This window comes from Telopea speciosissima, chromosome 3 (assembly GCF_018873765.1).
Source record: "Telopea speciosissima isolate NSW1024214 ecotype Mountain lineage chromosome 3, Tspe_v1, whole genome shotgun sequence".
In the NCBI taxonomy this organism is placed as follows: Eukaryota; Viridiplantae; Streptophyta; class Magnoliopsida; order Proteales; family Proteaceae; genus Telopea; species Telopea speciosissima.
In genome coordinates this window covers 39,910,950-39,938,298 of record NC_057918.1, presented here as the reverse complement: position 1 = coordinate 39,938,298, position 27,349 = coordinate 39,910,950, and the positions used below count along the sequence as shown (strand labels likewise).

The window sequence follows — 27,349 nt, the reverse complement described above, 5'->3', positions numbered from 1 at the left end:
TCCTTTGCTTGCTGGGCTCGGTGGAGCTCACTCCTGTGGAATATTTCCTTTTAGATGATCTTGCGGGTGGATACGATGCTGGCAGAGGGAATTACTTGGAGAACAGGGACTCATGACGTGGTCTTTTCTTTTGTTTCCTTTTGTTGAAATTCTACTCCTTTTGGCAGATGTATATCCACTGTAAATATTTTAGTAGAGCTTGTTTCTGGCCCGATGGATGAAACTATGTAAATTTAGGCTGTCTGGGAAAAAGGGGATCTGAATGTAAATAATATATATATAAACTTGTGAATTGTACTTTCCCCGCACTCTGATCAATGAAATACTCTTTATCTTGATATGGTGTTGTGTTTGTGACATGTATATACTGCATCTGGATCCTAGAGGTCATCGAATACTTTGGGTATTCGAGTCACTAGCCGAATCCTCCCAGGGGGTGGGTTGTGTGTATGACAAACTCTGTCTAGGGTATGTGGTAACCCACTTAGAAATAGCGCGGGAAACGACATTGGCCAGTTTATTTACATGGCAAAAGCAACAAAATGAGAATTCAGCCTTCAACAAGAAGATATCCTTGACCAATGGGGCAATCTCCATGGGAGGTAATATAGAAGGAGAAGAAAGGCACCTGACTAAAACTTGGCAATCTGATATTACTATTACCTAGGATATACCTGTTATTGGTGAAGCCTAATCTTGGTTTAATCCAAGAAGTATTATTGATTCTTTCCTAATAAATTTTTGGGAGTCGTTTATGCTGGGAGCAGTTTTTAACTTTTGGGGATTGGGGTTTCTCTATATTATATTGTACGAGACGCTATATAGAGTCATATCTCATAAGGAGGTGTCTGTGAGGGTTTTGAAATTTTCTTCAACATAATAGTGAAAGCTCTGGTTATTGCTTGGCTGTAGACGTAGCTCGTCTTGGGTGAATCATGTAAATATATGTTCTATGTGTGTGTGATTTCTTTTTCATTTTTCTTTCGTGAATCGATGTTTTATTGTTGTTACCAAAAAAAAAAAATCAATGTTTTATTGTCTAGTTAATTCTTAACAATACCAACCCTCTTTGCTGAGGTAAGAGTCATCATATCTGCAACTGCTTCTGCCACAATAGTAGGCATCTCCACAAGATGATCAAAGACAATCGGTTGAAGGTAACTCATTTGGTCCAATATAAAGCATGCAATCCCCATAGCCATCAGGTAGGAGGAGACGGCCGCATTAGTATAAATAGTGAAAGACCCATCTATAGTAGGAGGCTGAATGGGCTCCTAGGGAGAGGATGAGCCAAGAAACAAGGAAAGGGTTTCATCCACATTTATGATCATTATAGATAACCAAGCTCTAAACAAAGGAATGGTGGAATTGAAAACTAGCATTTCTCAGCTTCAAAATTTCTCAGACAATAATGGCATGAATTGTGAATACTTTCTGTTACTCCTTAGTATTATCTGGAATTTTGTCTCACTTTATAATCCATGCAATAAAAGGCAAATTTTGGTTTGCAGTTAATATCATAAAAATTGGAGAAATCATGCTTGTTGAGCCAAAGGGCAATAGAGGAGCGCATGCTTCATAATTTTTGGGGCTAGTCCCACTTAGGACAAATATAATTGAGGACAATCTGCTTTTGCTTTAGGTTACTAACACCCCAATAACACCGCTTATGATCTGTTTCGTTGTAAAAGACTCATTTTATTTCTAGAGAAAATTAAAGGGAGCCCAAATAAAAGTAAGAAGAGTTAATTTCTTTCATGACGACATGTTTGCAAATCCTAAAGCGAAGATCTGTTGGGGTGTTTTTACTAAAATAAACTTCACTTTTTGACGCATTGACTTATTGCCTCAAAAAATCAGTAAATAGATTAAGAATAGCTTGAATGGATCTAACATCCCTTAAAGAAGCACGGGAAAAAAAAGGTAATGTTAGCAAATAAAATATGTGTACTTCCAGGGGCATGACAAGCAATCTTACTGTCCTTTAAGAAATTTAGAGATAGATAGGCAACTAAAACCCTAGAAAACTTTTTCATTGCCAAAACAAAAAGGAAAAAACTTAGAGGACAACCTTGATGCACTCCTCTGGAAGGTTCCAAAAAATTAGATACAAAAGATTTCAAATAATTGATCATTTCACACCAATGGGAAGAAAACCCAAGTAATTCCAAAAGGCCCTGAATAAAGTCTCATTCCAACTGGTCGGAAGCTTTGGACATATCAAGCTTAATTGCCAACCATCCATGTTCCCTTTACAACTCCTCATTTAGTGGAAGATCTCGTGGGCTAGAATGATATTATCAGATATCTTTTTGCCTTTAACAAAAGCAGACTGAAAAGGTGAAATAATCTCAGGAAAAAGAGAATGAAGTTGAAGAGCCAAAATTTTAGAAATAATTTTTATATGTAACAATGCCAGACTAATGGGACAAAATTCCTAAAAAAGAGAAGCCTTGTCCTTTTTAGGAAAAGGGTAAGAGGAGTATGATTAATCTTTGATGGAAAAGAAACAATCAAGAAAAAATTATGAACATAACGCAAAACATCTATCTGAACAAAATCCCAACAGTTTTGGAAGAAATAAGCACTCAAGCCATCAAAATCCGGAGGCTTATAAGGTCCAAGACTAAAGATGACAGAGCAAAGCTCATCCAAGGATGGAAGGACGGATAGAGGCACTAATATCAGAAGAAATAAGTGGTTGGAAAAGAATATGAAAAAGCCCAAGTCCTTAGGATTGGAAGTACAAAAAAAAAATGATAATAAGAAGAAAAAACCTTTGCAATAGATGGTGATTTTGAAATAATATCACCATTGAATCTTTGATAAACACAAGAGATCTAGAACGGAGATTAATTTTAGAAACGGCATGGAAAATTATAGTGTTAAGATCTCCCTCCAAAATATAATTCATTCTAGATTTTTTAAACTAGAAAACTTCTTTGGCTTTAAGAAGCCAATGGAGAACAAACAAAATGAAATAAGAAAGCGCCAATGTATCATTAAATGGAGTCTGAGATTCGAAAGACAGAGATGAGAAAATAAAGAATCTTTGAAAAAATAAAATTTCTTAAAAACATGTTTATTCCATTCATTGAGAAAAGTCATTAGCCTATTAAGTTAAGTAAAAGATTCCCATCCCTAGTGTGTTCTCATTGAGATTGACAAAGCGGTGAAAAACCAAGGAAAAAAATGAGGACTTCGATTATTTGGTTTCACATATTGTTAGAAAACTTGGGGGAAAGAATGTGACTTTTGGGAAAGGTCATTCCCAAATATGTCTAGCAAAAATCTTATGATACGTAAAAGGAAAATTTTAACTTCAATATTTTGATGAAACACGTTTGTATCCAATCTGTGCTGATCAAGTGGGAAATAAAGCATTAAAAAGTTAAGGATTACTAATAAGGTTTATGTGCACAGACACACACATGAATTTATACATGATTAAATACAAGGCTTAAATTTGACACATGATCAATCTAGATCATCTTTACAATTAATATTGCCTTATCAACTTTTAACAACATGGCACAGCTAAGTGTGCTCATCTAAAGATGTCCTTTGGATGTATTCATCTGGAAAAAACTTTTGACAGAAAAAAGGGAAAAAGAAGCGCATGACGTAGGAGTGCTAATTCTAACATGCGCCCTCTCACATAATAAGATGTGGGGTCCACATTGACATTCTTCTCCTGTTTTAACCCATGTGAGTCCTATGTGGATGATACCATCATCTGAAGTATCATTGGTGTGGCATATAGATTCCTCCCACATTGGCTTTGTGGGGAGCCCTCTCCCCAAAATAATAATAATAAACCTTCTATTTAATTTTCTGTTTTGGTTGTAGATATTTACATGTGCAATTCATGTAAAGTATTATAAGATCCCAAAACACGTCTTCCTTGTTTCAATTGCAAACCTTGTGAACTTCTCCATAGTTTAGAATCTATTTATAGCTATTGTTGGTTGGAGAAAGTTTTCCTTCACCCATGAAGTTGGGTTTACTCACTCATCTAGGGTCATTATTACTTTGGATCCCAGACTGTACGAGTCGATATTGCCTTCCCTACTGTTCCCAATACCTATCCAAAGACACAAAAACCGTGGGCAAGAGATTCTCCATTCATCATGGGTGTGGGGAAACTGCCTCCTTGTTGATTTATTACCAAGAAAGAGAAACCCACTTCTTTTTTACCCAAAAGAAAATTTGGGTAAGCTCATGAACTTCTACTCCTAGGCCTCCAAGAAGTCAACTTAGCCAAAAATTTAAAATAGGTAAAAGGATCCCAACAACACTGGAGTGGGGATTCTTTCCTATGCCCTATTGAACGAATTTGTCTCCCACCCTTTTTTATTTCTTATGAAGAAAGTAAAATAAACTAACCATAACAAAAATTACAAACATTGTCCTTTACATATAGACTAATTTCTCCATTTCGGCTCTAATTGCTAAGTTTTGAGCTAATGAAATCTAACACGAGATTGTTTGATATAACCGACTTTTAAGAAAAACTTGGTTCGAGTCTTAATATCCCATAAGATTGAAAATATTTCCCACAGCTAGTCCTCATGATCATTTGTCAACCAATCAGCGTATTATGAATATCAGTTGGAATAGGACAAAAGATAGAGCAAGAACTTGCGAAAGGCTTCGATTTCTACAACTTTAGAGACATCATTAGTAAGAGGAGATTTGCACTTGCAAGATCGCTCTTTTGTATCCACATCTGAAAAGAGAGAAGGCATCAAAGACCTTGGGATAAAAGGAGCCTCCTAATAGTGGAAAACATGGAATAGGAAAAAGCTGCATGGTTAAAAGAAAAGGATTTGGAATTTAAAAAGGTAAACGAGGAGGGAACTATAAAAAAAAATATTAAAAAGAAGAAAAAATAAGTTCCTAGAGAGGTCATGACATGAATGATGGAAGAGTGACTGAGGTTCACCAGTAGTAGTGAGCAACAAAGGAAGTAACCTGGGGGTAAAGAAAGGAAGGGCAACAGGTCGGGAGAATCTAATGCAACCCAAATACAAATAGGGGTCCGACGATGAGAGTTCAATATCCATAACTGAGACACCATCCACTGTAGCTGAGTTCACATCCTGTTGAAGGCCTCTTGGTGTGCCAAAGCCAAATCCCACTAATCACCTCGATCACTAAGAAGTGATTGAGATTGTCCAAAAGAAGAAAAATAGTTGTCCAGAGTCAACAATCGTGCCTCTTTAAGGGGACCCAAGCCCTCAAAACTAGAGAGTGGTGGAGCATGTTGAGGTGGTAGTATTGAGACTGCACATTTAGTAGAGGCATCGACAATTGAAGATATGGGTGTCAATCGTTCGGTCTGGGTCGATTTTGGTCGGGCCTAATCGGTCCCCCTACTTTAGGATCCCGCATCGTGATTGGCCCATTCAAGTACTTAGTCCTCATAGGCTAGGCATGGTCCCATTTATAAATGGTCAGTCGGGTACTAGTCTATAACTGGGCTTGTACTCAACAGGCTCATACTAAATGGGCTACAATCGAGCTATGCAAGTTTGGTCCAATTAGCTTCCAATGAGATTCAATTAATTGTGATGAAACAATAATTTATTTAAGAGAATGTTCCTCACTGGGCTAATGGACATCCATAATAAAATCTCAAATTTATTTGGAGCTCTATGGTCCTCAATCTCAATGGACATACATATAATGACTTTTCAAACAATATAAATGACAATATTGATTATGTACTTTGTTTATTTTTTGCCCATTAACTTCATAGTGCTATAATATAGAATTATTAGTTTTATGTTTTTACTCGGCCCATAGTCCTTTATTTATAACTTACGTAATACAAGGTTATAAATTAATCAAGGAGAATAAAAAAAGAGTATATTTGGGATAAAATATAAAATTTATGAGGTAAATTAGGGTAAACAAACGGTCCATAAAGGGACATAAACATGTTGGGCACCTGTCGGTCCATCCCGTTGCACCGTGACTGAAATGTTTAGCTAACGTGCCAGACTTTATGTCAAGCTAGTTTCGGGCTTTCATTGGTCAGGACAAATCGGTTCTACATGTACGGGCTTAGAATTGACACCCTTAATTGAAGATACACCACACTTACCTAAGGATTGTGTTAGTGGCCGTAGAACTTAAGAGTTGGAATGTAACATCCAAAGGGATCCCTTGAGAAGTAAACATATGAGTCGATGGACCAGTGCCATAGTCATAACGATCAGCGGTTCTCAAACATCATTCTTCGTTTCATTGAGAATCTGAATAGAAACAATAGGGACAGCAATATCAGGATGGCCTATTTCTGCAACATCATATGGAATGTGTGGACTGCTTATTGGGATCCCATTTTCAGGAACCAATCCTTCAAACATGACATCATTATCAGGCGAGCAATCATTGGTGTTAAAGACCACATCCCTCTTCTCAGGAATTGGGATGAGCGTTCTCATAGTTTCATCAAATGGATCCCCCCTCCATCTTTCTTTGTCAAATTCAACGTAGATGGAGCGAGCAAAGGCAATCCAGGTTGTGTCGGTAATAGATCACGCCAATCGTCCGAGTCAAGTGCCCATATCAAGCATGACTCTACTGCTCAGATAAAGCATGACTCTCATATGATAGAGCATAGCTAACACTGTTGTATTTATCTCTTGTCCAACTCTTATCTCTTATCTCTTGTCTCATCTGTAACTGATTACAATTATAAATAAACAAGGGAAACTCACATACGATACAGTGAGAAAACCCATTCAAATAATAATTCTTACATGGTAACAGAGCCTTCCTAGGAACTTTATTGATTTTTTTTTTCTTCTTTGCTATGACGACTGCTGCTATGGTTGATTCAATCTCCACCTCTGCTACCTCCCCCTCCTCTTTCTCATTCCCTGCTCCTTCCTCCACCACTACCCCTTTTGGCCTGAGTAATATCTCACATATTCTGTAAATCAAGCTTGATCGCACTAGCTTCCTTCTTTGGCGTGCCCAGTTTCTCCCTCTCTTTCGTCTTCATGGTTATCTCAAGTTTGTTGATGGCTCTTCCATCCTCTATTTTTTCCCCTACCAATGATTCCATTCCCAACCCTAACTTTATTACTTGGAAATCTTAGGATCAACTAGTTTTATGTTGCATCCTCTCCATACTTACTGAAGCAGTTTTCTCCCATGTTGTTGGGTTGGATACATCTTCTGTTGTCTGGCGCAAGCTTGGGAAATTGTTTGCACCTCAATCCTAGGCTAGGGTTATGCAACTTGAACTGCAGCTCCGCTCTCTCAAGAAGGGCTCCCTCTCCATTGCTGACTATGTTCAAAAAGCCACAACTTTGGACGATCAACTAGCTGCTGCTGCCCAACCTATTGCTGAGTCTCAGCTTACCCTCAACATTCTCAATGGCCTTGGACTGGACTATGATGCTTTTGTTTCCTCGATCACTTCTCGTATTGATCCGATTGGGCTTGAGACCTCATTGGTCTCTTATTTAATCAGGAAATTATTCTACAGAGTCACCTTCCTGATTCACCTACTGATCCTTCTATCACAGCCAATGTTGCCGCACGCACTACCAACCATATATAATGTTGCCCCTTCTTCTTCTCGTCATGGTCGTGGCGTCCCTCGTGGCAAAGGCTATGGTCATGGACTCTTTTCCTATCCCCATGCTGATCACAGATCACGTCTCACCTGCTAAGTCTGTGCCAAGCCAGAGCATTCAACCATCTAATGTTATCAACGGTTCAACCCAAGTTACCGTCCTCCTCCCCCGCAATCACATCCACAGCAAGCTCCTTCTCAGGCATTCTATGCAGCACCCTCTTCTTAGGTCCCTTCTTACTAGCAGTCGACTGGTTACTATGCTGCTCCTCCTCTAGCCAGTGACCCATATTGGTACCCTGATTCTGGAGCCACGCATCACTTAACATCGGATATGGGTAATCTCACTACTCGTTTTGAATATACTGGTTCTGACCAAGTTTGCATCGCCAATGGTACAGGTTTGGGTATCTCTCATGTTGGTTCTTCAAAGTTGCACTCTCCTACATCCACATTTGTTCTACATACTATTTATCATGTTCCGCATATAAAGAAAAATCTTCTATCTGTCTCCAAGTTTACAAAAGATAATGATATAATCTTTGAATTTCATCCCACCTTTTGTTGTATCAAGGATCGATCCTCGGGGAATATACTCCTCCACGGCCAGAATAAAGGAGGTCTGTACCAGCTTCAGGATGCACGCACTGTCTGTTCTACTGATCATCTTCCTCAAGCGAATGTTGGTGAGCATGCCTCCATTTCAGTGTGGCATAACCATTTTGGACACCTTGCTGATAAAGTTGTTTCTTTTATCATCTCCAAGCATTGCTTACCTATTGCAGCTTCTTCATTCCCCACCTTATGTGTGCCATGCCAGTTGGCCAAGTCTCATCGACTGCCATTTTCCTCTTCTTTAAATTATTGTACTCAGCCTTTGGAGCTGATTTATTCGAACTTATGGGGACCCTCTCCTGTTTCATCTATTTTAGGCTTTCATTATTATATTAGTTTTGTGGATGCTTTTAGTCGATATACATGGCTATTTCCCCTTACTGTGAAATCAGAAGCACTTTCTACGTTTCTCAGGTTTAAAACACAGGTTGAAAATTTTTTTGGTTGCAAAATCAAGGCTCTTCAGACTGATGGTGGTCGTGAATATCATATTTTTTGCCATTTTCTTGCTTAACATGGCCTATTGCATCGTCTTTCTTGCCCCCACACTTAGGCACAAAATGGTCGTGTGGAGCGTAAACACCGACATATTGCTGAAACCAGACTGACTATGCTTAATCAGGCTTCGGTCCCTCACTCCTGTTTGGATGAGGCTTTTCTCACAGCCGTCTTTTTAATCAATCGAATGCCCACACCAGTCCTCAATAATTCCACACCCTATGCAAAGTTATTTGGTCGCTCACCTGACTATTTGCACTTTCGTACTTTCGGATGTGCCCGTTATCCATGGCTTCGCCCATACAGTCACCACAAGTTGGAAGATCATTCCAAACAATGTATCTTTATTGGTTATTCACCGCATCACCATGGATACCGTTGTCTTGACCATCATACAGGTCAGGTGTATATTTCTCGTCATGTCATTTTTTTTATGAGGCTTTATTTTCCTTTGCTTTAAGCACTCCCCCCACACCACCACCTCTTTCCCACCAGCCAGTTATTCTTGGCTCCTTACCTTCACTCACTGCCGCTTCTCCCATAGTACCTCCCTCTCCACTTACTCTCATTCAGGGGGTGTCGCCCATTGTATCTTCTCCCTCTTCACCCGCCTTACCCATTCCACCAAGCGACCCAGCTCCCCCTCCCCCACCTCCACCTCCCCCTCCACCGACCCATCATATGATTACCCATCTTAAAAAATAATATTCGCAAGCCTAAGGTTCTTCTTGCTACCAAACTCCCGGCTTGCACTTGCTTCCATACTACAGTCATCGACATGGAACCCACATGCTTCTCTACTACCAATAAAGATCACGTTGGCGTCTTGCGATGTCTTCTGAATTTGATGCTTTACTACGGAATGGTACTTGGGATCTTGTTCCTTATCACCCGTCCATGAATTTGGTGACTTGCAAGTGGGTGTATCATATTAAAACTAAGGCTGATGGCACCATTGATCGTTATAAGGCACGGTTGGTTGCCAAGGGTTTTACCCAACAGGCTGGAGGATTACGATGAAACGTTCAGCACGGTTATCAAGCCTGCTACTATTAGAGTGGTTCTATCTCTTGCCATTACATCCAACTGGACTCTTCGCCAACTTGATGTCCAGAATGCCTTTCTCCATGGCACGCTTACTGAACAGGTCTTCATGACACAACCTCAAGGGTACATTGATTCCTTTTACCCCAATCATGTATGTCGCCTTTGCAAGGCCCTCTATGGCCTTAAACATGCTCTCGGGCTTGGTACCATCGGCTTAGCACCTGTCTTATGTCTCTTGGCTTTATCACATCACAGGCTGATTCATCCTTGTTCATTCGCCGGATGGCCACTACAATCTTACTTATACTCATCTACGTTGATGACATCATCGGCACTGGATTCTCTGTCTATTTTCTCTCTCATTGGCACTCTTGGTAAGGAGTTTGCCATTAAAGATCTTGGTCCTTTAAGCTACGTCTTAGGCATTGAGGCTTGTCGGTCATCTCAGGGCTTGCATCTCACTCAATCCAAGTATGCCGCTGGCCTTCTCCAACGCACCCATATGCTGGACGCAAAGCCCTACGCCTCTCCTATGGCCCCTTCCACCGTTAAGATCTCCAAGAATACTGGCCAGCCGATCTCTAATGTTACTTTGTATCGCAGTATAGTTGGTGCCCTTCAATATTTAACTCTCACTAGACCTGACTTGGCCTTCTCTGTTAACAAGGTCTGCCAATTCATGCATAGCCCAACAATGGACCACTAGCTCGCTGTCAAGCGTATTCTTCGCTACATCAAGGGAACTATTCATTATGGGCTTCACATTAAACCCGCTCGCTCCCCTCTTTTCACTGCCTGCACTGACGCTGATTGGGCGGGTTGCCTTGATGATGGAAAGTCTACTAGTGGCTACTGCATTTTTTATGGCCCAAATCTTGTTTCCTGGAGTTCCAAGAAGCAACCCACCGTCGCTCGTTCTAGCACAGAATCTGAATATAAAGGTGTGGCGAATGCTGCTTTTGAACTTCTTTGGCTCCAATACTTACTCTGGGATCTTGGCTACCCTCCTCCTTGCCCACCCACCATTTGGTGCGATAACATCGGTGCCACTTACCTTGCTGCCAATCCCGTCTTTCACGCCCAGACGAAGGCCGTCGAAATTGATTATCATTTCATTCGCCATCAAGTCTCTAAGAAGGTGCTCCATGTTCGGTTCCTCCCTACCCAGGATCAACTAGCTGACATTATGACCAAACCTCTTGCTGTTCCCCGGTTTGGTTCTCTTCGTGCCAAGCTTTTTGTGGCTGACCCACAGTTGCGCTTGAGGGGGTGTAATAGATCACGCCAATCGTTCGAGTCAAGTTCCCAGATCAAGCACGACTCCACTGCTCAGATAAAGCATGACTCTCATATGGTAGAGCATAGCTAACACTGTTGTATTTATCTCTTGTACAACTCGTATCTCTTATCTCTTATCTCATCTGTAACTAATTACAATTATAAATAAACAAGGGAAACTCACATACGATACAGTGAGAAAACCCATTCAAATAATAATTCTTATAGCCGGTATTGGTGGAGTTTACCGTAGCTTAGATAAATCCTTCATTTGTTGCTTCGCAATTGGTATTGGATGGAATTTTGCGCTTGTTGCCGAAGCCTTTGTAATCAGGAATGCAATGACTATGACACTCTCTTTGAACCTTCAGAAACTTATCATTGAGAGCGACAACCTACTAGTCATCAACATCCTCAACAAAGTTTCTGCAGCTGTGCCTTGGAAGATTGCACCCATCATTGCTGACTATTCTCGTCTCGCGCTTCGGTTTGAGGACGTACATCCAATTTAATCACACCCTCAGGGAAGGCAATTCTGTTGCAGAATGCTTAGCTTCCTTAGGAGTAGGGATGTAAACGGATCGGATTCGGATCGGATACGGATCGGATGTGATCGGAGTCGGATATTCCCTGACCGAATTCGGATACCTCTAAACGGATTCGGATGCGGATCGGATTCGGATTTTTGACCATCCGTTTACATCTCTGCCTTGTGTAACCCGGACCTTCCTCCCCCTAGTGGATACAATTCACTCTCAATCCATATCTCTTAGATCATGATTCTCTTTTCATTATATTCTAGAACCTATTGAATCTTAAAAAACCGCCAAAATCATTATTTATTTAATTTTTTATTATTAAGTATTCGGATTTTTTTTCGGACGGATTTTAATCGGAGTATTCGGATTATTTCCCGGATATCTCTAAACGAATACGGATGCCTCTAAATGGACACGGATGCAGATTCAGATTCGGATTTCGGTTATCCATTTACATCCCTACTTAGGAGCTACGACTCAACATCTTGTTTGGCACCAATCCCCTACACTGTTTAAGCATTCTCCTGTATTCGGACTCGTCTGGGACCTTGTTCCAGCATTAATAAAATCTCTTTACCAAACAAAAGTAGACAATAGCATTATCAGATCAAGACTTTTAAATTAAAGATCGGGGTCAAATCAATCCAAAAAAATCTTAGAATCGATCCCTCATATCTAAAAAACCTAAAAGCGATCATGTCCCAAAAACCATAAATTCCATCGCTTTGGAACATCTAGAATCAAGATTGATCATGGCGAAATCGACCGATCATATTCCAGTTTTTGAAACAGTGATCCAAACATTTATTCTTAGAAAGTATTGATTTGACACCATGAGCAGGAGTCCAGGACCACCGCCAATAAATGTTGCTGCCAGAGCCAAGGTTTCAATCTTGGGATTGACTATTGACCTAAGGCCAATCCGATTCTCATTGTATTTCGAGGTTTAAGACAGAATCTGACCGATTCCTTCCGATCTTGACCAATTGCAACCGATCTAAATCGGAGTCAAGTCGATATCCACCGGTGGATCGTTCCAGACCCAGATTCCGATTCCGCTCTTTAAAGAATCTCCTAATTTGGCTGGAGAATCGGGCTTGCCTCCGATATTTCGTTTGAAAAAGCTATTTTTTGACTTCCTGCAATATGGTTAATCTGGGGTTATTTAAAAACCCTAAATCCTTAGCCAGCAATGAATTTGCAATTGCAGGGCAAGAATTCCTAGAAAAACCGAATCCCCAGTCAAATTCGCCCAATTTCGGGACGAGTTCGGTTGCCGTTCACATTGTCAAGCGTGCGTAATCAGTAATGAAACTGGAAGGGAAGGGATTGAACACTGCTGCTGGTCTTGGTTGCCAAGGCAGTATCGTTTGCCCTCCTGCAGATAATCCGCAAGCTGGAGATGAAGGTGGCATGCAGATTGTTTGTTTCACGGAGAATTTCCGAGGTGTAACTCTCCATTTTCAGATCATACGGCTCAAGAAACAGGTGAGCAATCTATAATACACTCTCGAGGCACTGGGTTCTGTTGTTGGTTGTGCTATAATTAGGTTTCTACTGTGTTTTAAGGTTATTGACGGCCTATAGAATTTGTAGTTGAAACTTTGGTAGATCCAAATTCTCTCTCTCTCTCTCTCTCTCTTTTTATCTTTCTATCTATCTAAATACCTGAGGTAGTTTTCCTCACTTGAATTGGGGAACTTAGCTATGAATATGTCTGACGCACTTTAGCTGTTAATTATAAACACTCCACATGGACTCATCGCGCGACCTATTTTTATCTTCTTCATTTGAGCAAATGAAGCTAGGAGATCTATCTGAAGTCAAGCCTATATAATTAGAATTACAAATTAATTAATTTCAATTTGACTTACTTCCCAAGTGTCATTGAGCATTTGAGCTATTCCACTGAAATTGTGTAGACGGGGAGGATACTTGTATTGGTGCAGCGTACTGGTTTTTCATTATTGATTGTCAAAGTTGAATGTTTTGGCTATGTTATGAGATTCGAAGTGCCATTCATTTTTTTTTTTTTTTTTTTTTGTTTTGGATGGGGGGGGGGGTGTGGTTGTTTGTAGATAACAGATTTCATTTAAAAAAAATGTACATTTAGGATAACATACAACAGCAACAACAACTACAACAGCGGAAGGCTGAGGCCAAGAAGGAAGCCCATAATGGGCACTTATCATCAAAGTAGGGCCCCAATGACAAAGAATTCCTATTTACCCTCCAGCCATCTCGTCAGCTATAGAATTAGCAGATGGAAGACGCTGATAGAACGAGAATCTTAGTAAAGAACACAAAAACCTACCTCTTGGGATACAAATACTTCTGGGTAACCGTTTTAGGTTCCAAGCACCGGCACCACATTGCTAAATGAACAAGTAGGGAATCAATTTTTCAAGGATGTGAATAACGGAGGATCACAAGCTGAAAGTGATGCATTGAGTGTGCTTCATGGCCAAGAATGGGGGATCCTGTCAACTGGTATCAGAGCAGGTTGTCCATGCACCGGCCATGTGAAAGCCCGTGCCCAAAGTTTGGGGGAGTTGATGTAGTGAGTGCCCATCTAATTAAATTGTGTTGTGAGAATATGATAATCTCTTTATGAATTATTAGAACCCAAGTTCCAGGAATGGAGGGGGGGGTTTAGTACGAAATTGGTCGAGTAGTGTGCGGGTTCTGGGTCTATGACCATGGGAAAGGCCTCTCCACCTTGAAGCTCGGGCTTTTGAGTTGGTCGCTGTAAGACAGCCAGTGGGGGAATCCTGCTTGGCCAACCCAGACTATCGTTTTGGGTTGTGAATAGTGTTAACACTCTTCAAATTTATTTACTATTTTTTTTTTCAATAGTATCGCAATAATGAAAATACAGATGTATTGAAAATGGCCTCAGATTTTTCCTTTCTTGTTTTGTTGAAGTTATAATTAATGTTTTCCATAACTTTTTTTTTGGGGGGTGGGGGTGGGGGTTGATATCAAGTAGAGGTTGCAATTTGCCACCCAACATGCCAAAGTAAGATGGAAATGGGATGACGTTGGAAAGTCTAGTTTAAGGGAGATATGACATGATAGAAAGTTGATACGACATGACACTGAAACAGTTTGACAAACCAATTTATCTACAATAACAGTTACAAAATAAATATGTTATATGTCATACTTAACAATGCTAAGGTTTGTATCTACATGGATTCATGTACTTTTTCTATCCATGAAATTTATAGTTTTAATTTTTATAGTACCATTTTTAAAGAGCTTCTGAATTCAAGTTGTTTTAAAACTGGTTAAATGTCGTGAATCTGACATGCCTACACCTGACCAACTGACACTAAGGTAACATGGCATTGACATGATGAGATCGTTTGGCACAAATTCACTATGACCCTACACAATTATCGACACAGAACTAACAAGGCATTGACACAATAAACTGTGGTGGGTTGATCCGAAAATAATAACCTGTTTATAAACCCGTTGGTTTAGGGTTGGGATACTGACAGTTAATAATAAGGTTGTATTCAAAACCTGGGGGGGTTGGTCAATTTCAATGTGAACCAAACTAGACATGACCCAATACGATCCATTGACAGTTTCAGATGGCATTTTTATTTGGACAAGAGAGAAGTAACCTTGTCAATCAGTTCGGTTCCGGGCATTCGGTTAACACTAGCACTGAACCAAAACTGAACCGAATACAGATTCAGATCTGAACTTTGATACTCAAACCGAACCTGCTTGGTTCGGTTCCCGTTTTCAGTCCTGTTCGGTTCTATATAATTGGGACTGAATTTATTCGGTTCTTACATTTGATAACCGAATTGATTCAGTTCGGTTTATTTGGTCCGGTTTCAGTTCCAATTTGACACATCTAGAGAGAAGGGGTAGGACATATGGTTATAGAGGACCCTCTAGGTCCAATTGATAAAATGCCATAAAAAACAATTGTAGAATATGGACTTGGAGGCTAGATGCCAGGTCTTGAGTCAATATAATATTTGGGGGAATAGAAGGGGAAAATGAAAAGGAAAAAACTCATTTTTTGTTTGCAATTGCATTTGCATAATGCATGGCAGGTTGGCTGTTCATAATCCATGTGGGACTGGATTTGAGATTAGAGAGGAATTTGGTTGGAGCTTCCTTGATGCAGGCTAATTAAATCAGTCTGTGGATAATGGGCCCAATAAGAAAGATTCTAGTTCATGGGTTAATATCAACTAGATCTGAATCTAAATCAACCAGTTCGATCTAGGAGTCTCGTAAACAGAAGTTTTAGATCTGGATTTTCTTAGAAATTAGGAATAAAATAAGAGAAATTAGTAAAGTCAATAGGATAAAATAAGGGAGAAGAGTGGGTGTCGATTGATCATGAGAGAGAAGTTGGGAGACATATATTTATCCAAAAGGAAGATTCCAGACAATAAATATCAAAATCAAGCTTAAGAGAACTGGAAGATATGGAAGACTTGGATAGAATAGAGATAGAATAACTAGAGAGAGATTTAGATAAGAATATACAGGAGAAAGAAAAGGATCCAAGGGAGAAAAGATTGGGAAAGGGAGAATACCGAGAGGAGAGAGAATAGCGGCCTGCTATCAACCAAAAATAAATTGAAATTCTTTTATTAATCAAATCTCAATGGTTGGAGGGATTACATATTTATGGGAAAAATAAAGAAACAAAACATAACTAAATCTAGGACTCTAGAATCCTACTGTTGCTAACATAAGGACTCTAACAAAAGAGTAACTTAATACTAGGTAGAACCAATCATAAGCTTCCATTCAGCATCTTGAAATGCTCCTGCATCATTCCTATTATTGAGAGGATTACTTCTCCAGTCCAGCCTGTATATCATAGTTGTCATGGCAGCTAGGCAACCCAAGGCACTGGAGAGGGTCCAAATTCAAGGCGACACCAATTAGGCGACCAAGGCGCCTGGACGCCTACTAGGCGACGCCTTGACAACTATGATGTACATTGTACAGATTGACCACAAAGAGGATGATGACATTGCTGATTGCTCAATTATAGATATGGAAATTTGTGGAGGCTTGAGGGTGAATTTCTTACTACCTTTGAGATTTCTTCTACATTAAGGATAAAGAAATGAGGACCTGCCATTGTTTTTAATTAGCTTTTAAAGTCTATAAGTATATACCTCTTGTGTTAGAGCTAATATATACTGTAAAATTGTTTCATTTTTCTTTGTATTCTCAATTAGCTTTGAAAACTGTGATACTGATTTGAAGGAGGGTGAATTGAGTGACCTCTTTATCTCAATTAGGCTTATGTTGCCTTTTCTTTTCAATTGAGAAAACCTCTCCTCCCGCCCATAGATTTGCTAATTTTCAACTTCAATTGGATATATGCATGGATTGGATGCCATACTGCAAACTTTGGGCGTTTATATGCAGCTGCACCTGCTCAACGTGTAAGTTGGCAGTTTTTCAGCTTTTTTGCCAGTTACCTTGGTCATAGTGGTGTTTAGTGGTTTACTTTTGTACTTGCTATTTGATTGTCCATGCAGAACCATACAGTGACTGTAGCATCAGTACTTGGAGGAGCCTCTGATAACATGGGATCAAGCATTGCTCAGCGATTAGGTAAAAATTGTATTTATAACATTAATTCGAGAGTACTTGTCCAACTCACCTGTGCTACCAATCTCTTCAGTGATAAAGACTGGTCTTAATGTAATACTGGCTTGCAACATTCCCAAGTATTGTCCCATGATTGAGGTTTCCTCTCTCTCTCTCTCTCTCTCTCACACACACACACACACACACGTAGCATTTTCTTTACACTTTCATTTCTTTTTTTGCACTTCTCATCTCCTGTGTCTTCATTTCTTCTTTTATCTTACTTTGATTTGCAAGGATCCATGTAGCCGACCCCATTTAAATGGGATAAGGCTTAGTTTGTTGTTGTTGAATGTAAAATTTTATTATTGCATTCTCATTGTCTTTGGCATGCATTCCTTTGTTTAAATACGTACTTAAAAATGTCCATACATTGACATACTACATATTTAAGGAAATGGTTTCCTGGTTTTCCTGAACCATTGCATAATTCGCCTGAGAAGTGCTCTTTTTTATTAATTTTTCCCCAGGCTGATGCAGAGAGAAAGTTAATAGAGAAGATGACAGATTTGGGGTTTACGTGCCCAAAACCTCAATGATTGGATATTTTGTAGTTGAGGGTTGAAATTAACAAACTATTTCTCATTTATTTTTACGTGGAAAGAAAGAGTGCTTACCAGGTCTAGAATTTTTCTTTTCTCTCTCTCTTTTTTTTTTTTTTATAGGGGGGGGGTGTTCTGTAACTTAAGATTGATACAGAGCCTCAGTTATGATGTATATGTATTTTGTGAATGTATTAGTTTGTGTCTTCATTAATGGTGAACCTTCATGGTCTTGAGTATACTGTTAATTTGCCTTTTCTTTAGGTTCCATTGTTTTCAGGAGTAAAACCAAGTTTACCAGAAAATTTTAGTTCGTGTGGTTTTCCCCCGGAATTAAATGGAGCTCTTAAAATTGCAGGGTAAAGTATTGATGTAGATTTATCACCAAACTAGGCTTCTTTCTCTAGAAATAAGTCTAGGGTTGGATTATAGACATGTTGGGCATTTGCTCCCATGGGTTTTTATGTAATAGGCCACTTTTATAGGCCTAAAATTGGGGTACGTAAGTTACATACAGAATAGCCCTATACTTAGTTTATTTTCATGTTTTAGTGTTCGGTTGAACCAGTGGTCCAACTTAACTGATTTTAGAATATTCTTTTAGGATAGAATCTTCTTAACTTAAGTTTTATTTTAGGGTCCGCACCTCTGCACGAATTTTAGAGAGGGAGTGTTTTGTATTTAGATTCAGCTAAGAATTAGGGATTTCCTATTCCCAGACTGCTTAGGAATTTAGGCCTTTGGCCATTATAAATAATGGCAAACCGTGAGGCTCCTCTTTACCTCATTGTTTATGAAATTTCTCTTTTGCAAGCGCTGCAACTGTTTTTCTACTGAAGATTTGCTTTCTGTGTGATCAAAGCTGGTGGGATTGGTGTGTGATTCAATCGACACTTTGCGGTGTGAAGCCCGGGTGGTTCGTTGGTGGCATTGGAGTTTGATCCAATCGACACTCTGCGGTGTGAAGCCCGAGTGGTTCCTCTCAAGTTCTACTTTTAAGTTCAAGTTCAAGATCTGATTTTTATTCAAGGTCAAGTTCAAAGATTCAATTTTTATTCAAGTTTCATCCTCAAACAAGCTGCTGCCAAGAGTAATATGCTAGTACAGTAAGTTTGAGACATCCCCATTCCCATCCTTCTTCTAATCCTCTACAACCCCAACCCTAGTTTTCCTCTTTGTTATTTTCAGTTTTCCCATACCCTAAATTCCCCACAGACCTAACCAGCGATCAGAAATCAAAACCCAAAACCCAAATTTCTGCCCAGCCCAACAAATCTGACCGATTATCTCTCATACCCTCCTAAGAAAACCAGTCAAGTTTGGTTAACTTTTGTCCAGCCAAACCCTAAAAATCCATCTTTTCCTCTTTTCCAAAACCCGAAACCCTAACCCTAACTTGCTGCCTATTCAAATTTACACACTTCCGCCCATCAAAACATCTCAGGACCTTCACTGATAGACTCCCCTACACCTGCCTAACATAACCAACACCTTAAAGCTTAACTAATGTAGTCCTAGAATAGGAATTAATCCCACTAGGAACCAAGTAGAACCAAGCTTAGGGTAAGCCTGCTGTTTAGGGCTGAGTAGGGGCTGTTTTAGGGCAAAATTAGGGTTTAGGATGGAATTTGGGAATGGGGTTTATAGGGTTTTAATCTGCAGGTTTAGAGGGTCATTATGGTATAAAAATATCTGGATTTGAACAAGTTTTAATTTCCTGCAGAAATTAGGGTTAGGTTTCGGGTTTTGTAAATAAGGTAAACAACTAAAATTATGGTTTAAAGTAGGATTTAGGGGCAGGGGTTAAGGTCGACTATTAGAGGGGCTAGGGGGAAGATTCGGTTGCAATATGGAAGGTTTCTGATGGCTGAATGTGTCCCAGCAGAAAATTAGGGTTTTTAGGGTTCAATGGAGAAGAGGGATCTTAGGGTTTGGCTGGACAGAATGGGCAGCAGCTAGGGTCGAGTGGAGATGGTAATGAGGGGAAGTTATGGTCCAAATCTGATCAGATTCCAATGGAGGAGCAGATCTGAATCAGAGTTTAGAGTCTTCTAGGGTTTATGAAAATAGGACAGAAGAGAAAAGGAATTGATTGGGGAAGGGAAGAAAGGATAAACAGAAAATAATAAATTCAAACTCACTCTCGAATCCTCTAACAGCAGTTTGAATGGTTGAAGGATGAAGCCACCTTCGAAGAAAGATCCTCCCAGCCGTCCCGGCGTAAAGAGTCGCAGGATTTCACCCACCCTTCCTCCTTGATAGAACCACAAGGATGCATAAACTCTTGAGAGCAAGGAGCAACAGCAGTAACCAGCCATGAAATCAGTGTTTTAATTCAAATCTATTGTGGGGGAGCCTCCCACGATATTCTTTATTTAAATAAAAGGCCTACGGCCAAAACCTAATACAAATCTAATTCCTCTCGCTTAAAATCGTGGAAGGAGAGAATATATCTAACTTAAATTAAATTTAAACTGTAAATTGTCCTAACTACCCCTACTTGATTTAAATTAAAAGACTATAACTTAAAACTACTAATTAAAGGAAGATTCCTTATTAGCCAATAGGATAAAAGAACCTATTAACCAATAGGAGTTCTTCACTTAAATTAGACCCATTAAACCCATTGAACCAATTGGATGCAACCAATTTCAAAGTCGGTTCAATCTGAAAAACAGAAAAATAATTAAGTATGGAAAAATAGAAATCCTAGCCTACGGCTCCCTATTTAAACCCTAAGGTCAGGGTTTCTTCTTCTTCTTCTTCCTTCTTGGGGCTGCATCAACTCTACCCGTCTTGAAAACATTCATCCCCGATGAATGGCTGGAGATCACAAAATGGTCTTCCAAATCAGGGTCGAGTTGCTTGAGTTCATCTTCAGCGGATGGTGCAATTTTGTATGCGGACAGCAGCTCTTTGGAGGATGAAGAAGATTGTAAATCTGGCTGGACAGCAGCCTCTTGACGTATTACATGAACACCTTGTAAATCATCATCATCCAAGTAGTTGGTCACATCATATCCTTTATCAGCAGGGAGTGGATGAATATGATTTACACTTTGTTCTTCATCTTCACCTTGAACGTCTTCCTTTTCAGCCACATTGATAGGCTTCTTCTTGTGTGGGCAATCCCTAGCAATGTGTCCTTTATCTTTGACAGTAGTAGCAAGTGAAAGGATCATTTCGACCCATAGGAGCCTTGCCCTTCTCATCCACACGGGGGGAAACAACAAGGCGAGAGGTGGTGCCTGCAGAGAAACCTTGTTTGGAGGTGCCATTGTTGATGTAGGCCGGTTTGGAAGTAGAACCCGGCTGTTTACATGAAGCTAATAACTCCTCTGCCTTCAAGGCCTTCTCAAAACAATCGCGAACATCTACCATGTTAACTACTCCAATTGTCCTGTTGATCTCACTTGATAGACTCAATCTGAACCTGGAAAGCATTTGGATGCCCTCCTCCCTAATGCCAGTGCGGGAAGAAAGGGCATTGAATTGCCTCATGTACTCAGTTACAGTCATGGCTCCTTGGCGGAGGGAGTTGAATTTATCTTGCATATGAGACCTGAAGTGCCTCGTTAAATTTTGCTTGCTCAGGTCATATTTCATGTCTTCCCAAGTGCGGGGTGCAGTACCATTGAAGTCCATCTCTCTTTCAGCAGTTCTCCACCACTCACGTGCAGCTCCGACAAGCTTAACACGGATTAACCTCATCTTCCCTTCTTCAGATAGATCATACCAATCGAAGTAGTCTTCTATTGCAGCAAGCCAATCATAAAACACTTGAGGGTCAGAATTACCATCGAATTCTTTCAGCTCAAGCTTCACCTTCTGGTGGCCTGTATGTCGTCGATTAGTACCTTGGTCTCCAGTGAAGTAGGACCTCATATACTCTTCAAAAGTGGGCTGCCGACCTCTGTCTCTATCCCGGTCTTCTCTATCTCTGTCTCTGTAGCCTCGGTGGTGATCTCTGTGTTCCCGAGAAGGCTCACGGGCATATCTAGGTCCGTCCCGACTATCTCTATAGTAGTCTCTATCATCCCTGTCATCTCGGTCAGTCCTAAATCTGTCCTTGTGACGTATATGTCCATCTCTATAACCCCTGTAGTCATCTCTAGGGCTCCCATCTCTGTCAGGCAGCCTCTGTATCACAGAATGGGGTTGGTACCTGTCCTCTTCTAAGGGCAAGTTGCTGTGCCTATCAGGAGGGATTCTCTATCCTTCCAAGTGTTGCAATCTAGTCATGATTGCATCATTTGTAGCCTTCTGATCTGCTGTAAACTTGCGGAACATCTCTAACATGGCTGCCATAGGGTCGGCTGGTTGTGGCAGCACCGGGTTGCCATGTTCGTCCATGGCTCTGATACCAAAATAATGTAGTCCTAGAATAGGAATTAATCCCACTAGGAACCAAGTAGAACCAAGCTTAGGGTAAGCCTGCTGTTTAGGGCTGATTAGGGGCTGTTTTAGGGCAAAATTAGGGTTTAGGATGGGAATTTGGGAATGGGGTTTATAGGGTTTTAATTTGCAGGTTTAGAGGGTCATTATGGTATAAAAATATCTGGATTTGAACAAGTTTTAATTTCCTGCAGAAATTAGGGTTAGGTTTCGGGTTTTGTAAATAAGGTAAACAGCTAAAATTATGGTTTAAAGTAGGATTTCGGGGCAGGGGTTAAGGTTGACTGTTAGAGGGGCTAGGGGGAAGATTCGGTTGCAATATGGAAGGTTTCTGATGGCTGAATGTGTCCCAGCAGAAAATTAGGGTTTTTAGGGTTCAATGGAGAAGAGGGATCTTAGGGTTTGGCTGGACAGAATGGGCAGCAGCTAGGGTCGAGTGGAGATGGTGATGAGGGGAAGTTATGGTCCAAATCTGATCAGATTCCAATGGAGGAGCAGATCTGAATCAGAGTTTAGAGTCTTCTAGGGTTTATGAAAATAGCACAGAAGAGAAAAGGAATTGATTGGGGAAGGGAAGAAAGGATAAACAGAAAATAATAAATTCAAACTCACTCTCGAATCCTCTAACAGCAGTTTGAATGGTTGAAGGATGAAGCCACCTTCGAAGAAAGATCCTCCCAGCCGTCCCGGCGTAAAGAGTCGTAGGATTCCACCCACCCTTCCACCTTGATAGAACCACAAGGATGCATAAACTCTTGAGAGCAAGGAGCAGCAGCAGTAACCAGCCACGAAATCAGTATTTTAATTCAAATCTATTGTGGAGGAGCCTCCCACGATATTCTTTATTTAAATAAAAGGCCTACGGCCAAAACCTAATACAAATCTAATTCCTCTCACTTAAAATCGTGGAAGGAGAGAATATATCTAACTTAAATTAAATTTAAACTGTAAATTGTCCTAACTACCCCTACTTGACTTAAATTAAAAGACTATAACTTAAAACTACTAATTAAAGGAAGATTCCTTATTAGCCAATAGGATAAAAGAACCTATTAACCAATAGGAGTTCTTCACTTAAATTAGACCCATTAAACCCATTGAACCAATTGGATGCAACCAATTTCTAAGCCGGTTCAATCTAAAAAATAGAAAAATAACTAAGTATGGAAAAATAGAAATCCTAGCCTACGGCTCCCTATTTAAACCCTAAGTTCAGGGTTTCTTCTTCTTCTTCTTCCTTCTTGGGGCTGCATCACTAACCCTAATTCTGACCAAATCATATTTTGCCCTATTCGGACTACCAGTTCATATTAGATCCTGGTTTACTGGCTCCTAGTTGGTCTCCTACCAATTTAGGACTACATTAAGTATCTAACAGCTGCGTGATGTTAACCTGATATTTTTACCAGCTACATCCAATTTGGTTGTACTCTAACCAAGCTCAATCTGCAAAACTCAGAAATTTAAGCTCTGCTTTTGGGTTTCAACAATAATATTTTAAAATTTGGAGAATTTTAATTATAGTCAGTACTTGTCTTAGTTTAGGACTGATCTAAGACTAGAGGTCGATTCATTCTTATCATGGAGCTCAAGGGTTTGAATTCCCTATATTATAGCACAAGAGAGGCAAGTCAATATGGTGTTTTGTATATCAAAGACAGAATATCCAAAGAGTCTGGGCTCGTTTCTCTGGTGATGAAATAGCTATTCCCCACATACCCACTAGTACTAAAAAAATGCAGGGCTCTATGGTTTGGGGATACCCACCAATGGACAGTTCATAGTGAAATCAGCATACAACCTTATGTGGTAGATCAAGATGCAAACCTCATTTCCAATCATTCGGTTAACCAACATTCCGGGTAAGGTTGGAAGCTGATTTGGAATATTTTTTTTTACCACAAAAAAATTAGGTCAGTTATGTGGAAAGCAACTGTGTGCCTTATCTGCGAATGTCAATTTTGCAGGGAGACGGGTGGCGTCAAGTCCAATTTGTTTGAGATGTGGAGAAGACATAGAGACTATAGAACATGCTTTTTTCTATTGTGACCAGTGTAAAAGGCTATGGTTTGGATCCCCTTGTCTGTACTTATTACACAGGGTAATTCAATGTCTTATGACTGGATCTTAAAATGGAGCTCCATGGATAATCTCTCTAAAATGGAAGCAGGCAAGGATTTCTCTACTAATGCCATTATTAGCTGGGAAATATTGAAATGGACAGGTGGACTGCCACGACCTATGTCCAAATGGATGCCTAAACAAGAAAATCAATGACTGTCTTGCTTCAGTGAGCACCAAAGAATACAAATTGATTACCAACAAGCTGTTGTCTCCCCCCCCCCCCTCTGGCCTCCTCTGTTTGGAAGATCAAGAATGATGCAGCTCTTTTGGTTCGACTGCATTCTATGGGCACAGCTGTATTGGCGCTATTTTATGTGATCAGAATGGAGACCTTGCTGCCCTAGCAACAGAACACTATTATCTTTCCCAGGCCATTAATGGAAAAGCATTGGGGGTCAGACTTGGGCATCGAATTGCAATGGACTTTGGAGTCTGAAGGTTTATGGTTGAAATGGATTGTCTGCAGTTAGCTCAAGCTTTATGGCCTCGAGCAACTCAATATCCCAAAAGCTCTGGTGCCGTTCTTGAAGATATTAAAGTCCTAATATTGAGTTTCTCCTGCAACATGGTGCAACACATCAACAGGAGCATACCATGGGTTGTGGACTTGCCTTTTTTCGTTTTGAGTTTCCTCTCGGACCTCTCCTCTGCTTAAAGAGTAAGATACTAATATTTGAATACATTTTTAATGTCTTTCTGCCTTGTTGCTTTGATTGTTTTGTTTTGTGTATCTTAACTTTGAAATATCAGTATCGGTTCCCCCTTCCCCAAACCCCCAAGCTTGTGTCTATTTGTCACAATTTCTTCTTTGGAGAAAACATAGTCAGTTGTCTTTAGAGTTGGAATATGGTAGTGCCATATGGTTAGGCATAGCTAGAACTTCTTGTCTATTTTAGTGATGGGTCCAGATGACTGTTGATTTAGCATGAGAAGTGGTAAACTAGTGGAGTAGTCTGTGTCTGTTAATACCCTAAAATTGGTTTGAAACCTACCTTCATCCTTTAATACCCAGCTCCTGCTTGGCTGCCAAGGAAAAAGAGGGGGTGAGGGTTGGGGAAGAGGTTGATGTGTATCTATCCACTGAATCACTGATACAATTGAATATATTTGATGAAGAGCCTGTATGCCCTTATGAGGTTGTTCTTCACATCAGTGCATGGATGGTCACCCAGTTCCGCCTTGCAGCAGTAAAGATTGAACTTTGACTTGGTAACCACCTTCTATTTTATTCTTCCTATGATTCTTGGTGATTAATTGTTTGTGATACAATAGCAAATTGTTGAAGGAAAAAGAAGCCAAACAGAATAAAGCAAAGGTGTTGCATCCATATCTATTTAGGGAAGAGTATTCTTCAACTCAATTCAGCTAACAAATTTTGTTCCGCCATTAAATTCTGTTCAAATATTATCTTCCAGCCATAAGCATCTATATCTTTCTTGACTGCTTCAACCCAAGCTGTTTATCACCTTTTTGTCCTTTTAACACCTTCACATGTACTATACTACTATGTCACCCATTTTCACTACTGCCCATTGATACACAATTGAATAATCGGAGTTGACTTTCCATCTTCTTGTCACACGATTGAATAATCTGGGTTGACTTTTCATCATCTTCTCGCCTATTTTTACTACCCTTACATTCTCACAAATGCATTTATTTCTATACTCTCTATTCTTGCTGTACTTCATTCTCAGCATCTACATATGAGCTAACAATATTTTTTATTATTGAGTTGTTGTAGAAGTAGCAGCCACATGGTTTTGAGTAAAGTTTTTACAACACATCATTTTAGTCCTCAGTAACAGCAACTTGATGGGAGATTATATGGAAAGATTAGGCGAAAACTCCCTCCACCCCCCCCCCCCCCCCCCCCCCAAAAAAAAAAAAGGTTAGTGATCTGAACTAGAAAAGGAGCAAACAACTTGAATAATTAATAGCAAATCTTAGCTATTGAACTTTTCTTTCATTTAATGTCTCTCTTCTTTTCTTTTTTTTTTTTTTTGTAATTTACTGGAAGCCACCTGGTTATTTTTTTAGATACCTGCCAATTAATTTTTTAAATATCATTCAAAGCTATAAAAATGTATGTGCTTCATGTATGTGTCATAATTCAGGCAACATGTCAACCAAAAAAAATAAAAAAATAACATGTGCAATTCGTATATTTAGTGTTATATCAAATTTAAATTTTATATCGTGATTTAAAAATCTTTTAGAGTTGCTTCATTGTGAATAGGTCCTCCATTATTGATTTATTTCTTTGGAACATTGTAGGGAGAGATTCCACTGTGTGATTAGTTAACACTGTTACTGCTTTTGTTTCTGAGTTTGCCCCCGGCCTTGATTCAAGGCTTATATTTGATTGTGTTACAAATATAGGTTATATGTGGTTTGCCTTCTTGGATTACTCCTTTCAGATGATATGTCACTTGTTTACGTCATATGAAAAAAAGGGAAATGTAGCATGGGAAAACCCTCATACTGGATGATGACATGATCTCCTTCTGCATTTATTGGTTTATGGGCTTGTTGGTGTATGCCACTCTCCCAAGCCACGGACTATGTTTTCAATAGGCCAAGGGCTGAAGATCTTTTTTTCCACATAGTGTTAACCATCTTTTTCTTCGTGTGAAATTTTCTGTTGATCCATGAACATGCTTCTGTTGGTCATCCATAAGTATTTAGTAACCACTCAAAAAGAGATAAAAAGGTTCCTAATCTTGGTCTGGATCCTAGCTCATGAATTTCATATTCCTAATAAAGTTATCCTTCAGTTGGTGTATCTAGCAATTTGTGCAATGTCAAACTGTGACATATTTTTTGATTTGGTGCAATTGAAACTTACACTATAACTGTAAAACATGAGAAACTAATTATAACTGTGATGATAAAGCCACTAATAAACCAGAAATATCGACGAAGAAGAAGAAAGAGAGAGAGTGAGAGAGATCGAAGAGGAAGAGAACTGTGTGCGTGTGTGTTATACTCACACCACACCTCTATATATAAAAGGACTACATCCTAAAGGCAAGCCAAAGCTTCCTTAATCAAATAGCTAGTAGAATTAG

The 27,349-nt window shown here is 39.7% G+C and overlaps 1 protein-coding gene across 3 annotated transcripts; it reads left to right on the top strand.

The window, feature by feature from the left end:
* The first annotated feature begins 12,772 nt into the window (after positions 1-12,772).
* On the top strand, positions 12,773-27,096 carry LOC122653631. Of its 3 annotated transcripts, none has more exons than XM_043847536.1 (4): positions 12,773-13,057; positions 16,939-17,009; positions 17,106-17,181; positions 26,926-27,096. In XM_043847536.1, exons 1-4 carry the CDS (start codon positions 12,880-12,882, stop codon positions 26,931-26,933), a joined length of 333 nt encoding a protein of 110 aa, XP_043703471.1. In that variant the 5' UTR covers positions 12,773-12,879; the 3' UTR covers positions 26,934-27,096. The 3 variants fall into 3 exon arrangements, with proteins under 3 accessions (XP_043703471.1, XP_043703472.1, XP_043703470.1); XM_043847537.1 differs by lacking the exon at positions 26,926-27,096 and adding an exon at positions 17,688-17,753; XM_043847535.1 differs by lacking the exon at positions 26,926-27,096 and having other exon boundaries at positions 17,106-17,308.
* Positions 27,097-27,349: the final 253 nt, after the last annotated feature.

Excerpts from the sequence above, each read along its gene's own strand:
- LOC122653631 (XM_043847535.1), top strand. The coding sequence starts at position 12,880 with ATGAAACTGGAAGGGAAGGGATTGAACACTGCTGCTGGTCTTGGTTGC. Across the intron at positions 13,058-16,938 it reads GATCATACGGCTCAAGAAAC|GGATATATGCATGGATTGGA; the intron begins AGGTGAGCAATC and ends TCAACTTCAATT. Across the intron at positions 17,010-17,105 it reads CAGCTGCACCTGCTCAACGT|AACCATACAGTGACTGTAGC; the intron begins GTAAGTTGGCAG and ends TTGTCCATGCAG.